Raw genomic sequence first — 15,045 nt, 5'->3', positions numbered from 1 at the left:
ATCCCGTACTAGTTCGGGATAGTTTGGACCGTATTAACGTCCAGGGTGCCAATCCCGAACTAGTTCGGGATTTTTTTTTTTTTTTTTAATATATATATATTTTTTTCTTATAAAAAAATTTCGAGCCGGGCCGCCGGCTGTCATCTGTTTACACGGCCCGCGAGAGCGTTGCGCCGCCGATATTTGCCATCCACTCCAATGCAATCCAGGATCTGTTCCATGCATATCCATGAGGTGTGAAAGGTTTAATCACGGCTAAATCGCCGAAAATAGGGCTTCTAAAATGCTTGGTAGCCAATAGCTAACTTCAAGCTAACTTCATTCTGTTCCTGTTCATGCACAAAGGAAAGTGTTCAAGCGCATCATGGCTGCGCAGGGCTTGTGCATATACAGCATATGTCTATGGTGGATTCTATGGCCATTGGGCGCCCTCTAGCGGTGATTCTGGGCACTGAAAGGGTTAAGTAAGCAAGAGGCGAGCGAACATTGTGAAAATAGCAGATCGACATGCTTACAACAACGCCTCGCACTGCGAGGCGTTGTTGTAAGCATGTAGATCTGCTATTTTCACAATATGTACTGTATCTGTGGAACCGAGTCACATTAAATGTAATACCTACAATTCCAAGTGCTTGTCAGGGTGGGGGGTCCCCAGTTCAAATATGTTTATTTTGGGGGTCACATCCTAAAAAAGTTTGAGAACCCCTGAAGTAGGGCATTTATTTACAGAAAAACACAAAAAGTTAAAAAATGTAGAGATCAGAGGTTTTGGCCCAACAGTGACGATATTCCAAGAGCTTAGTATCCAAATCCAATGGCAATGAACCATACAATCCATACAATCAACTAGATTGAATGGATGTTTGGACCAGAACAAATGAACAGGACTTTGATCACCAAGGCCAAAATAAGAAGGCCAGGTTGAAAGTTATTAAGCAGCATGTGTGGCTGTTGGCTGAGGTTAATCTCTCATCCAGGTAAAAGAGTGCACAGTGCACACACACAACTCACTTAACAGGTTAGTCCAGTTAGCAGACGCCAAGCACGCACACACACACACACACACACACACACACACACACACACACACACACACACACACACACACACACACACACACACACACACACACACACACACACACACACACACACACACACACACACACACACACACACACACACACATCATTTTTTGGAGCAAAAGGATTAATGACAGAACAATGAATGAATGGGGACAGAAAACCCATGAATGGAGGCCGCAACCAGGGACAAAGAGTGAAGAAAAAAGGTGTGTTGTGCAGTACTTGTAAAAGAGAGAAATGTCACTCTGCATGCATCACCATGCAAATGTCCCCAAGCCATGAGTGCCATGTACAACAACCACAACACTCACACTAATGTTACAGTCTGAAGTCAAGTACTACCACCTCATAATAATATCCACATTATGAAAAACAAGACATGTATCCAAACAGAGCGGTAAAAGTGGTAAAGAGATGAAATAAGCGTGCCGACAGCCAGCAGAGAACCACCCACCCGAATGCTCTGAAATAGTGTACTATTCGACTGAACAACGAATGGTTTTACATGCATGGCTTTTTTACATCACTTCAAAACAAGGCAGGCACGTCGACAGCGAGATTTATGAGGCTTGCGAGACGTGAACAGGCTAGCCGCCAGGTGAGCGAGTGCCCATTGCTGTACATATACTGTACCTACTGTATACTTTGTATATAAAAGGATGGCGTATGCAGGTATATAATGCATATGTATATACAGCAGGGGTTTTCAAAGTGGGTGACGGGACACCCTGGGGTGCCGTGATGGCAGTCCAGGGGTGCCGCGAGATCGTTTGATGATATTTGGAATTTATTTGGACACTTGAAAAAATGTTATTTCGTATCATTTTAAACTTAAAGTACAAAGTTATTTCCAGTCAGTTCTAACCAAAATGGCTGTTATCTCAACGTTTTCCTCGCTACATAATCACTAAAATATCGTCACTGTCGGGCAGAAACCTTGTATCTACAAGTTTCAAATGTGTACGTCTTTTGGTAAAGCAAAGCCCTGTCTCTGTCAAGACTGTCGCACAAAACTAGTGAAAACAGCCGATCTACAAGCACACTGCTTGTAGATCTGCTGTTTTCACTAGTTTAGTACATTTTATAGATGATAAATACAAAACAAACGGTTTTGGACAATGACAATATGCTATAAATATAAGGTGCTGGGAGGGAGTGACAATTGGATGCCTCGGATTAAAAAAATATTTATGGGGTGCCCTGAGACAAAAAAGTTTGTGAACCCCTGATATACAGTACATGCATACACACATGGCAGTTGATATATATTGCTGCTGTCAGGTGGAAACCTTGTACTGTATGTCCAAAGCCATTCATTTTCAGGAGATGGGGGGAAAAAGAGACACTGTGTTCCATTGGATCCAATGTAGTTATTATTTAGTCACAAGCTCTTTTCATTGGTTCAATATTATTTATGAAACCCACTGACACACTAAGCCACTTTCAGTGTCACTGTCCAATCTACAAGTTCAATCTGCAGTTTGTAGATCGGCTATTTTCTCTACTTTTGCATAAACGGGTGTCCAGGTGTGTACAGGTGTGCTCAGATCATAGAGCACTTGCCTTTGACCACAAGGTTTCTGGGTTCGATTCCCGGCTACCGCCAACTCAGCGTCTGAGCAGCACGAACAACACTGATCCCATTTGGGGACTGCTCATAAGTCCGAAGGTTCATTAGTTCGAAGGTTCATTAGTCCGAATTTAGATAGGGTTACTGAGGTTAGGGTTAAGGTTAGGCATAGTATTTAACAGATTCGGACTAATGAACCTTCGGACTAATGAACCTTCGGACCAATGCCATGGCACCTCTCATTCCCCCCATATTTGGCACAAACATGGGGATGAATTCATTCTCCTGTTATGCCACCTAAATGTGGAATGCCCTGCCACCAGCCCATCAAAAAGTGTGACTCCCTACCCTCCTTCAAAACTGCCATAAAAGAGCACCTGTCTGCAATGTTCCACTCTACCTAGAGAATAATGTTACTGTTCCTAGTATTGATGATCTCTTCTATAGTTGATGTCTTTATATGTTTTGATGAATTGAATACAAAGGGACACGATGTAAACAAGCCCCCAGGTTTTTTTTGAGTTATGCTTTTAGCATTATTGTAGAACTGTACCTCTGTAGCTTTTGTATAACGAAATAGGGCGAAATAGGGCATTAAGTTAAAGGGCAAATGAAATATAGAGGTTTCTGCCCGACAGCCACAACATACAACATGTATATGTGTATGACCAGTTGTTCAGTCATATCTAATATATAGATGAACAGTTGTTCCATATCACTGTCAGGTGGAAACCATGTACCTCCCAAAGAAAATAACATTCCCTTTTTGTTAAAATTGTGATAATAGCCGATGTACAAGCATGTAGACCGGCTGTTTTCACTACTTTTGTGTGACAATGAATATAAAGTAAAGACATTAAGTTACAAAACACACTAAATTGAAACATGGAGATACAAGGTTTCCACCTGTCAGCAACAGTAATAGATGAAGAGCTGTTCAATAATGTGTTGTTGAGCTGTCATATGCTTAACATAATGGCCAGTTGTTCACTATGAGACACCGACAGAGAGCAGGACTTACCATGAACATGAGACTGCTGGAAGCTCTTTCCTGGAGCAAAGTGGAAGTTCCCTGCTACCTGATGGTTAGGAAGAGGACGAGAGGAGGGGAGAGGTAGAGGGTGAAGAGGACGAGAGGAGGGGAGAGGTAGAGGGTGAAGAGGACGAGAGGAGGGGAGAGGAGAGGTAGAGGGTGAGGACCAGAAGAGAAACAGACTAGTTAGAGCTAATGCACATGGGTTTCTCAAAAGAGCACTCATGACCAGACAGTAGAATTAATAATAATATAAGGCTGTCACAATTATGGAATTTGACTCGACGATTAATTGTCGCTCAAATAATTTAGGTTAACAAATCATTAATAGTGGAAGTAGCTGATCTACAAGCTCAAAACGTATTGCATCGTGACACGTTTTTATAGCTTGCAGATCTGCTCTTTCCACTATTCTTGAAAATATATAAAAAATATATTATTAATATTGTTCAACATGGACATAATTATGACGATTTTGCTAAAAGATTTGCCATTATGTCAAATAATTGCGATTGGGCGATTATGTAATAATTTTTGGCAGGCCTATATTAATAATGCATGCAATACGAATAGCTGTCGGACAGAAACCTCTCAATTTTAACCTTTTGTGCTTTTTTGTAAATTAATGTCACACTTGATCACACTACAGTGCCACACAAAAGCATCAAAAGCATCTGACAAAGTTGACATATATAACGCTTTTCAACGGGTCGGGTACCCAAAGTTGCTTTAAATAAAAAACACACTCCAAACAGAGGAGCGAATGCAACACCTTGTTGACCTCCAGGAAGCCGTAGACCTGGCAGCCTTCGTTCTTCTGCTCCTGCATCTTCTGTGTGAAGCCTTCCCTCTTGCACTGCTCGATGGTGTCTGCGTTCTTGAAGGCCCAGCCGCGCCGCCTGTACGCCTCGCGCACGTCATCGCAGTTGTTGCAACACCTGCACGCAACACACACACACACACACAACAGTCACTGGTGGTGAGACACGTGCATATCTCCTTGTATGGGATGTTCTGTCCATGACGTCAGTTACCTTATGTGTATTAGTACGGATCTCCATGCATGGAGATCCGTACTAATACATTAGGATGATTAGGCCAATACATAAAAAGTGAAATGAAGGAGCGGTTTGCACCGCTCAAAAATGTGCAAGCGCGTGCACACACGCGAATACACGCGCACACACACACTTACTTGAGTTCCTCGGTCTCAGCCCCATAGCAGCTCTCACACCTGTCAGGGTCCAGTTTACTGGGGTCAAACACCTCGCCTTCATCATCTTTACCTAGCTCTGCAAAGAGAAATGACAACAATGGTGGACTGTTTACTCTGCCCTTACCCAAGTGGGGACCCGCTGGGGGTCCCCAGATGTTTAGCTTAACGTTAACATTGTTTTCTCACTCAACAGTAAACAGACCAACATACAATATTAAGTGTGTACAGTACATGGTATCTGCACATTTTTAAAGTGACAATTTAAGGGCTTTAGGACCTTTTTAGTACCTCTGGTCAAACATTGGTCAAATTGTCAAATATAGAGGAAGCATTTGTTAAAATAGCAGATCTACATGCTCACAACACCTTTATGAGCATGTAGATTGGCTATTTTTTCACAATGGAACAGATCGAGTAAAAACTAAATGTAATGCCAACTCCTACAATTCCAAGTGCTTGTCAGGGTGGGGGGTCCCCAGTTGAAATATAATTATTTTCTGACTTAAAAGGTTGAGAACCACTGTTCTATAGGATGGTGGTTCTCAAACTTTTTCAAGTTAAAGACCCCCAAATTGATATGTATATGGTTGAGGACCCCATCAACTTGACCTTGACAACAAACTGACACATGAAAGCATGGCATCAAACGCGATCAAAAAGGTAAATCAAAGAACATGATTTTTGGGCAGAATGTCCCCCTTTGTCAACAAAAATGCTCTCAAGAGTCAAGAGACTCTTGTTGGACCCCTCATTCAATGCCACTTTGACTATGCTTGCATCTCCTGGTTCTCCAGCATCTCACTATCATTTAAGACTAAGCTTCAACCTCCCAAAACAAACTGACTCGACATAACACACCTTGCTAGCCTAAGATGGCTCAGGGTAGAAGACAGGGTTAAGCCATTCAAAATGGAAGTGAGCGACCCACAGCCACAACAACGGTCTGGTAACACCCACCTATCGAACAAACATGGGTAAATTCTCCTTCTACAGGATTGACACCATCCCTTACAAAATGTGGATCACTGGCTTCCTTTTTAAACAGGCTTGACAATCCACCTTTCAGGAGTCCAAAGGGGGAGGCAAGTATCACTTTTCCCTTCCAACTATGCTGTGTTGCTGAATTGAATACATACTTAATGTAGGACCTCAATGGAAACTAGAAATACTGTTCCTACGAAACAGTGTGGGCTTGCATGTAACACCATGTATGGGCACAAAGATCTACCCTTTGGCTGCACCCCAATGGCTAAGGGCCCTGCCTTTGTACGGTCGAGGAGAACTTGACTGATAGATGTCTTACGTCATTTTGAGGAGAACTTGACTGATAGATGTCTTACGTCATTTTGAGGACTGATAGATGTCTTACGTCATTTTGAGGAGAACTTGACTGATAGATGTCTTACGTCATTTTGAGGAGAACTTGATAGATAAATAATGAAGATAACATATGTGTGCTCGCTTTCAGCGTGCCCACAATTAGGTATTTTCTTTTTTAGGTATAGAACTTTTTTGAGGGTTTTTTCCAAAAATATTCTTCTCATGGACCATGAGACAGAAAGAGTGTTTTAAAATGTCATACAGTTTTGTTTGCGCACGCATGTGTGTGTGTGTGTGTGTGTGTGTGTGTGTGTGTGTGTGTGTGTGTGTGTGTGTGTGTGTGTTTGTGTGTGTGTGTGTGTCTCTATGTTTCCTGTTCCGTGTGTCCCCGCTCTCAAAGGGCATTATTGTTTACAACGGGTGTCATATCGTTTACAACTTCTGCTTTTCTGTACAAAACCTGTTCTGTTGTATTGTTACACAGAACAGGTACTGTGTAACTGTCCATGCCCAACAGAAACAAGTAAAGTTACAGTATTATCCATATACTTCCAAGATCATCGGACTTCCCACACCCACACTTGCCGATATGAACAATAAGGCCATCACACGCTTAGCACTTTCAATAACAAATTACACATGATCATCCCCTGTATCGTTACTTCGACCTCATGCAATCAGGGCGAAGATACGGCACCTTGAAGTGGGAAAAGGTTCGTTTTAGGAGGAGTTTTTATCCCCCACTAAAAGCAAACTGCCCCGTCGATAGGATGGTTTTCTGTGTACAGTGGGGACCTCATGTTTTGTCTTTGTGATTTGTGTTTTTGTGTTATACTTATATGGTTGTGTTGTTTCTGTTGTTGTTTTTGAACAGACTAAGATTTTTAACCCATTTAGGCCTAGAATTATTGAATGCTTTAACCAGTGAAAAATAGCAGATATACAAGCTCACAGCGCGGCACCGAGTGCCACGCTGCGAGCTTGTAGATCTGCTATTTTTGAAAAAGTCGTGAAAATGTGTGCAAATCTTTGAATATATGTATTTTCAAAGCGAACGTTTGTAACTCAAATTTTGCTTCTGGGTGGTCCCCGGAAGTAACCTGACTTTCGCCAGATGGTTTGCAGCATTGCGTATGCCTGCATAACGCTCTGCTTCTACCATCTGGACTCGGTCCAGCACAACCGATGTAAGGGGCGGGCCATTTTTTAAAATTCTAAAGCAGGTGATTGGATATGGCCGTGCCAACTCCAACGACTCATATTGGCCTGTCTGCATGACGTTGCACCCAGAATCCGCCTACTGGGTTTCCACGTGGTCTGCAATCAGACTCTATTGGCTCAGAGCCGCTCAGAGCCCGCCCATAGCTGCCGCTGATTGGTCCGGCCAGGGACATTCCGAAGGGAACCCCTCCTCCGCAAGTGAACCCAGATGGTAAAGCAATGCATAAGCAATGCTGCCACCATCTGGCGAAAGTCAGGTAACCCCGGAAGTAGATATTTTGAAATGGGGGTCCGTGGCAAAATACATATCATTTTGGGAGTCCTTCACATGAAAAGGTTTGAGCACCACTGACATAGTAGTCTCTCAAGAACAGACTGTGAAAGGAAAGGACCTTTTCTTTGACGATGGCTGGCCAGATTGCTGACATAGAAACATTGTTTTTTTCCCAAAAATCTTAGAAGGATTCAAAAGACACTTATAGAATCGGGTCAAAATTCTAATTTTCACGATTTTTCAAAAATAGCAGATCTACAAGCTCGCAGCGCGGCACTCGGTGCCGCGCTGTGAGCTTGTATATCTGCTATTTTTTTATATTTAAAGCATAAAATATTGCGTCATAATGTGTTCAGGCCTAAATGGGTTAAATAGGGCTTGAGTGGTTAATTCATGTATTTTTGGCTCTAATAATCCTTCCTTATTCCATTGGTAATGAGTGGGTTCACCTCCCTTGTTTACCAGTGGGCATGCCTCTCTTTGGCAACCACCTCCAGGAAATGGGAGTGGCTGGCGTAGAGAGGGAAGGAGGAGTCCACGTCGGCCCAGGCCACTTTCCCAGCGTCATCCCCGGCCTCCAGGGGCAGTTCGCTCACGCTGTCGCCCGTGTCATCGTGGAAGTTGACGGCGACCGTTTCCATCCAAGCGCTGTCGGTATTCCTCGGGTCGTCCACGTATCCCCGGTAGACCAGGAACCCCGGCGAGCTGAAAAGCTTGGCGATGCACGTGTGGATGTCGGCCCTCTCTGGCGGCGTGGCGCTCAGGGAGTTCAGCGCCTCCTCGGAGAACTCCCGCTGCAGCGTGAGCGACACCAGCTCCCCGGGGTCGACCATGCCCCCCGGGATCGCCCACTCCCCGCAGTCTCTCCTCTTGATGGACACGAACTGCAGGACGGGTCGCTTGGACACGGGGTGACGCACCTTTTGTCCTCTGGCGTCTGCTTTCCACCTGGTGACGATTGGGTCCGCGGCGTGGTTGGGCCCCCAGCGTCCCAGCAGACCTCTCCCGGTCAAACCTGTGCGTCCCCGGGGATTCTGCGGCTTCCCCTGTTCCACCCTGTAGTCGCCCTCGAAGCTCGTCCTGTCCACGGCACCGTCCAGAGCATTGAAATGTGGGTTGAAAGAATCGATACCCGGGTCGGCCCATGGTGGTCTCTTGGTCACCGAGGGGGACGTGTAGTTGACTGGAGCGTACTGGGGCCAGTCTGTAGTCCAATCTACCTTGTCATCAGGCACTGGGAAACGCCTGATGTCCGATCCAGGATACTGAGAGCATCTGGACTTAATGTGAGGCACTACGGAGGATGACATTGTCTGGGCACCGGTAGTAAGTTGACTCACCCCAACAGAGTGGTCAAGTAAGCAGCGGATAGGTGGCTTGATTAATGATTTGTAGAGGAAATGACCAAAGAGCATTACGGTCGAGGTTCGGCTCATTCCCCCGAGTCCCCTTTTTTGAAATATATTTTATAATGACATTTTGAAACCTTGGCTAAATTTGGAGTCATACATCATCAGATACATCATAGACAACTGACGTCATAGATGGCTGACATCACAGGCTGCTTACGTGAAGTCTGAGATCCACATTGGACGCACGCTGTTCCCGTGTGGATCCGACCTAGTATGTTTCAATGTGTATTACTGGCCTTGCAGCGTGGTCGTGTGCCAAACCCCAAACAGGCCCCACCGATGATGAAGGTGCCCGTTATCTGTAGCCACGCTTGAGAAGGATAGCAGCCGCAGCAGCCAAGTTCTTCACGATACGATCTGTTCACCACCACCAACATAATACAGACAGACCCCCTACACTGGCCAGGAACACTACAAACTACACCAATGGTGACCGTGATCTAAATGGACCCTTACAGCTCTGTAACTTTGAAAGTGTACAAATGGAACCAAATGGACCCTTACAGGTCTGTAAGTGTACGGGACAAGTTATGGGGATCTGTGGCCCAAATGCATACCAAAGTGGTGGTTCTTGAAATTAAAAGGTTTGACAACTACTTGCTGTACGACACTTCTAGCAGCAGTTCTTCCCCAGGCTTTATCTCCTTGTGAGGTGGATATAAAAACTGGGAAACAAGGCCGTCTGACAGTTCCTCCGCCATGAGCATTGTGTTTTGATAGATAAGGCGCAGGCTGCAAGTAATCAAACATGACTCGGGGCAAACACTTGTGCTGTGGACAATCACACTCACATAATTCACTTTAATCTGAGCAAATAAAGTGCCACACTGTAGCCTCCAAACACCATAAGATAAGCAATGCACATCAACGTTTCCTACAAAAATAAAAGCTTACCCCGCCGCCTTAAGTTTTGTTTAGATGCATTCGCCCAGGTTAAAGGGATAGTTCAGCTCCAAAATGACTTAGTTTCTATTGATTACTCGCCCCATGGAGACTTCATGGATATTTAGTTTTTATTTTTGGCACACTCCTCAGGCAATAATTTGATAACCGAAAGCAGTTCCCTATGGAGACACAAAGAGTCTCCTTTGTGTCTCCACCATCACCGCTGTTTGGTGTAAGGCGGTCCCACGGTAGAAGGCATAAACGGGGCTCCAGCTTACCGTGTTTCTCTGCCTCAGTGGTGACCGCTTTGAGGTCTTTGTCCAGCCGCTGTTTGAACAGGTTGTGTTCCACGTCCAGCTGCTGCTCTCCTGCCACGTCCATGGCATCTATACTGAGATCTGATGACACAGACAGTGAGGTAGAGACATTAGAATAACATCTATACTGAGATCTGATGACACAGACAGTGAGGTAGACACATTAGAATAACATCTATACTGAGATCTGATGACACAGACAGTGAGGTAGAGACATTAGAATAACATCTATACTGAGATCTGATGACACAGACAGTGAGGTAGAGACACATCAGAATAACATCTATACTGAGATCTGCGAGGCGTTGTAAGCTTGTAGATCGGCTATTTTTGTCAAAGAGGTTTGTAGAGGAAAAAGAAGAGCAGACTAGAATATTTGTCGGTTCAAGTGGTTAAATGTATGAAAAGTATGAAAATATTCATTGCTCCAACATGATGGCAGTTCTATGCTGTCTAAGAAATCTATGAAAATGTTTAAACAGCAACACAATGTTATACAATATGTAGTGGGGGTCCCTGCTTCATCTCTCTCTCAGCTAAGGGGTCCCTGGCCTGAAAATGTTGAAGACCCCTGCATTAGAATAACATTTATGCTGAGATCTGAATATACAGACAGTGAGGTAGACACAATAGAATAATATCTATACTATGATCTGAAAGACAATGAGGTAGAGGTAGATTAGAATTAGGGCTGTCACGATTATGTCCATTGTCACACTCAATTGCGATTAACGATTTAAATGTGTTTTTGTCGTTGATCACTGGATCATGTGAATAAAAATTACATTTCTGTTTGGCTTTGAAGTTGCACAGGATAGACAAATAACCTAAATATACAGAGAAATGACTGACATATTGAATAACTCTATACTTAAAACAAACAAAAAAAAACATTAATAGTGAAAATAGACAATCTACCAGCTCACAACGCGTCGCAACGGTACTTACAGGCACAGGGCATGTGAGGGAAGAGGACGTCAATGTTGATTTTCAGTTTGTCCCCTCGTGATGTGTCCACGTACAGCTCTGGATGGACCTAGAAGACAGAAGATATCACGAACTACATCAGTCGGTTCTCACAGAGGGGTCCGGGGACCCCCAGGGGTCCTTGGGGGTTCCCCAGCAAAAGAAGTTAAAGGAGGAGTTCCCCCAAAAATTACACACCCCACGAAGCCTTGAATTCATGGAGATCTTAGTTTTTTGTTGCATTCCTGAGCCAATAACTTGATTACCGGTGTAGGAATGCCATGAAAACAGAAAAAACAGGTGTGAAATTGATTGAAAATAACTACTCCTTTAAAACCCACCGAATGCCAGACTTTATATTATTTAATGGCCCTTGTTGCCAGCCATTTTGTTTAATTTCGGCTGAACTGCTAACATGCACGCGCGTGCACGGCCGGGCTATACATTTTTTCTGTCTACATAGCAAAAAAAAGTAAGATGATCCGATAAACGGTTATGGAGATATAGGCCAAAATGTCTATAATGTAATCTGGTGTAAAACAATAACAGAGAGACAGGAAATACGCGCAAACTTGATATGATATGATATGATATGATATGATATTATATCAAGTTCGCGCTCATTTCCTGTATACATACACCTATCCACGAGTTTCCAACGCCCCATAGTGCCCCATGGTTGCATCTGCGACGCGACGTGAGCTTGTATGTCTGCTGTTAAACCCGGAAGTTTGGTCCCGATGGTCTCCAGTAAACTCCCGCGGAAACTTGTGGATATAAGTGAACATTTTTATATTTTTTTTTATAAAAAAAATATTTTTTTAGTTTTAAAACCATATTAAAAAAAGTGTGTTAAGTGTGTTTTTGGCACCAGCAACCCTTATTAAAAAGTGTAAAGTGTGTTTTTGGCACTCAGGGAGTACAGCATCACAATCATTTTAACCACCATGTTGGCTATTCAGAAATAGCAGATCTACAAGCTCAAAGACTGTCACTTGGTGCTCTCTCAGTGTTTCCTGTCTCTTCACTCATTGTGTACTATCAATAAAGCTTTAATACTTACAATGCCTACTATTTTATTTATTTGTGTTATAATAATTGCAAATTTGGAATAACTGTTTTTTTTTGTTTTGTTTTTTTAACACAAATCTTCTCTGCTGGCACAAAACAATTTCATATTGGCGTCTGTGTCAAAATACACACCAATTTGGGGGTGCTTGACATACAACCACTGACATAAGGCTTCCAACCTGCGTCTATTCATGTGTTTATGTGTTGTGCTGCACTGACAAGGACAATGGCACTGAAATGACACAGTAGCTTGTGTTTGGTCACACGGTGCCCACCGGTCATTCAGGAAACATACCAGCCATTAGCTCACCAACACACCAACAGTTTTAAACATGCTGCTCACATGTGGAACCTTTTGAGTTTGTGTTCAGCTTGACCTTAAGTTGATTATGATTCCCTTGTATAGTGTAGTGTTTTATGTCTTTCTCGTAACACCAAGCACTATAGCCATTACAAATACATTTAAAATTTGCAACAAAAAAAGGGGGGGGATGGCAGAGTCCACAACACAACTATAACCCCAACAGCGGTGAACAATAAATACAGTTATTGGTATCGTCCTTATAGTTCATTACAGCCCTTTTCCTCGTTCTACAGTACTGTACATGCTCTTGCAAACCTACACCCCACAATAGTACAGTATAGGTTGCACTACATAGCACTGTAACTGTGTTGGTAACATATCATTGCTACCGAGCAAAAACCTCCTATTTCCATATTTTAACTTTGTGTTTTTCTTGAATGAATACCCTACTTGATCACACAAAAGCATGAAAAGTAGAAGATCTACATGCTCAAACTGCAGTGTAAAGCAACACGTTTTGAGGCCTATGGTAAAAATGGCAAAAGATTTTGTAAACATTGCATTCATAATTGTTTTGATATAGAGATGATATGAGCGTTGCTTAAGTGTAACAAGGTCCTCTGGTAAGGTACTGTATCATGACTACACAATTAATCAGATATACCACAAAAACCTGTCTAACCACAGAAACCGGTCTTTTTCATAGCTGTATACAGTACTTAACTATTTGCTATTAGATGGGGAGATTGGCATTTTATTTTCACTGAGATTTGCAGCAAGAAAAGTGCAGGTAAAAAAAACGATTAGTGGTGCCTTGGCAGGAATCAAAACCAACAAGCTGGTGGCTTCAAGTGATTCTGAAACACTGAAACAGCCTTAAGTTTGGATACAATTAATGCTGAGGACAGAATTAGAAGTTTAGATATGGTATGGCAAGCTGACTGTTCTAGCTGTTCTATCATGTGCCTTTGCAAACTTTGTTATTATATAGGCATTAGTGATGCTTATTTATCAAACATATCTCACTACGTAAATATTTTGTGAAAGCACCAACAGTCATCCCCACAATCTTGATATCAAGTTATTTGGTCAGAGTTTTGGGGATATTCTATTGTGTCCATAACACCAAGTTCTAGATAGAATGACAAACTGTCCACACATTTGAAAACATGTTGTGCCAGGAACCCCCATTAGATGTAGCACAGAATTCTACAACTGTCTAATAATGCAGTGGTTCTCAACCTGTGGGTCGGGACCACTCCCCACATGACGTTTGGGGGGTCCCCAGATGACAGCAAAGTGACAGTGCACCCAGTTACTGTATATGAAAAGACTGTTTCACTCCTGTAGAGAGCGTGTCTTCTCCAGACGGTACTGAACCAGATAGGAGAGTTGTCCAGCAAAGGGACAATGTAATGACTTTTAAGACCCTTTTAATACCTTGAAAAAAAGACCATTACAGCATCAAATGTAATCAACAAACTATACTTTAAGAACAGGTCAAACATTGGACAAATTGTCAAATAATATAGGAAAGAGACAACATTTTTAAAAAGATTGTGAGAAGAACACAATGTTTATCTGTGGAACAGAGTTAAACTAAATGTAATGCCTGAACTCCTACAATTCCAAGTGCTTGTCAGGGTGGGGGTCACCAGTTCAAATTGGATTATTCAACAATGATTATTTTGGGGGGTCCCCTAGTTCAACAATGATTTTTGGGGGAGTCGCGGCCTGAAAAGGTTGAGAACCACTTCAATACTGTAGATGGGTAGATATACTAACAGCGGAGAGAGGGACACTTCTTGTCATTGATATACTGTAACAGCCACCACTGGAGGTAAACAGATGTGTGAACCCACCTCTTTAGTGAGATAGTACTGCAGCTCTGAGAAGAACAGAATCAACATGATCAGACCGCTGATCACCGTCACTGGAGAGAGAGCAGACAAAGAACACATGGGGGAAATAGAGAGAAGGGGAGAAGATGTGAGATAAAAAGTTAGGGGAGACAACAAACATAAATGATTATACAATGTATTGCATAACCATGGAGATTCTTCTGACATCATTTCATTGCACACTCATTGAACTGTGGTTGAGAAAAGGGTTGTAAGAAATTAAGATTCTATTTTTTATATAAACAGATGCAAAAATGCATTCTCTTCCCGGCTTCTATTATTTCTAAACTGGATTCAAGATTTCTGTCCATTTTCAATTGAACTGAGATCAACATGTCTGTCAACTTGACTGTACTCAGATCAGATGGGTTTGGCCCTAACGCCTCGCAGTAGATCGGCTATTTTTGGCAAAGATGTGTGATGTAGAGGGGAAATAGAGCAGACTTAGTAGAGTGAAAGGTCAAGTTTGAG

At 42.8% G+C, this 15,045-nt stretch overlaps 2 protein-coding genes across 3 annotated transcripts in view; both read right to left on the bottom strand.

Annotated features, from left to right (window-relative positions):
- The window catches only part of ergic3 (ERGIC and golgi 3), a 29,634-nt gene that overhangs the window by 11,806 nt on the left and 2,783 nt on the right, over positions 1-15,045 (bottom strand). For both annotated transcript variants that reach the window (XM_080728412.1, XM_080728413.1), the window contains exons 2-7: positions 14,536-14,606; positions 11,281-11,368; positions 10,294-10,413; positions 4,883-4,979; positions 4,460-4,625; positions 3,676-3,733 (exon numbers count right to left, since the gene is read on the bottom strand). In XM_080728412.1, coding sequence (XP_080584538.1) covers positions 3,676-3,733; positions 4,460-4,625; positions 4,883-4,979; positions 10,294-10,413; positions 11,281-11,368; positions 14,536-14,606 — 600 coding nt within the window. The remainder of the gene's footprint in view (positions 1-3,675; positions 3,734-4,459; positions 4,626-4,882; positions 4,980-10,293; positions 10,414-11,280; positions 11,369-14,535; positions 14,607-15,045) is intronic.
- On the bottom strand, positions 8,177-9,133 carry LOC308286325 (ADP-ribose pyrophosphatase, mitochondrial-like; the record flags this gene model as incomplete). Its single annotated transcript, XM_080727323.1, has 1 exon — positions 8,177-9,133. One exon carries the CDS (start codon positions 9,131-9,133, stop codon positions 8,177-8,179), a length of 957 nt encoding a protein of 318 aa, XP_080583449.1.

This window comes from Nannobrachium achirus (assembly GCF_963921795.1).
Source record: "Nannobrachium achirus genome assembly, chromosome: 6".
NCBI lineage: Eukaryota > Metazoa > Chordata > Actinopteri > Myctophiformes > Myctophidae > Nannobrachium > Nannobrachium achirus.
This window is presented reverse-complemented; position numbering and strand designations above follow the sequence as displayed.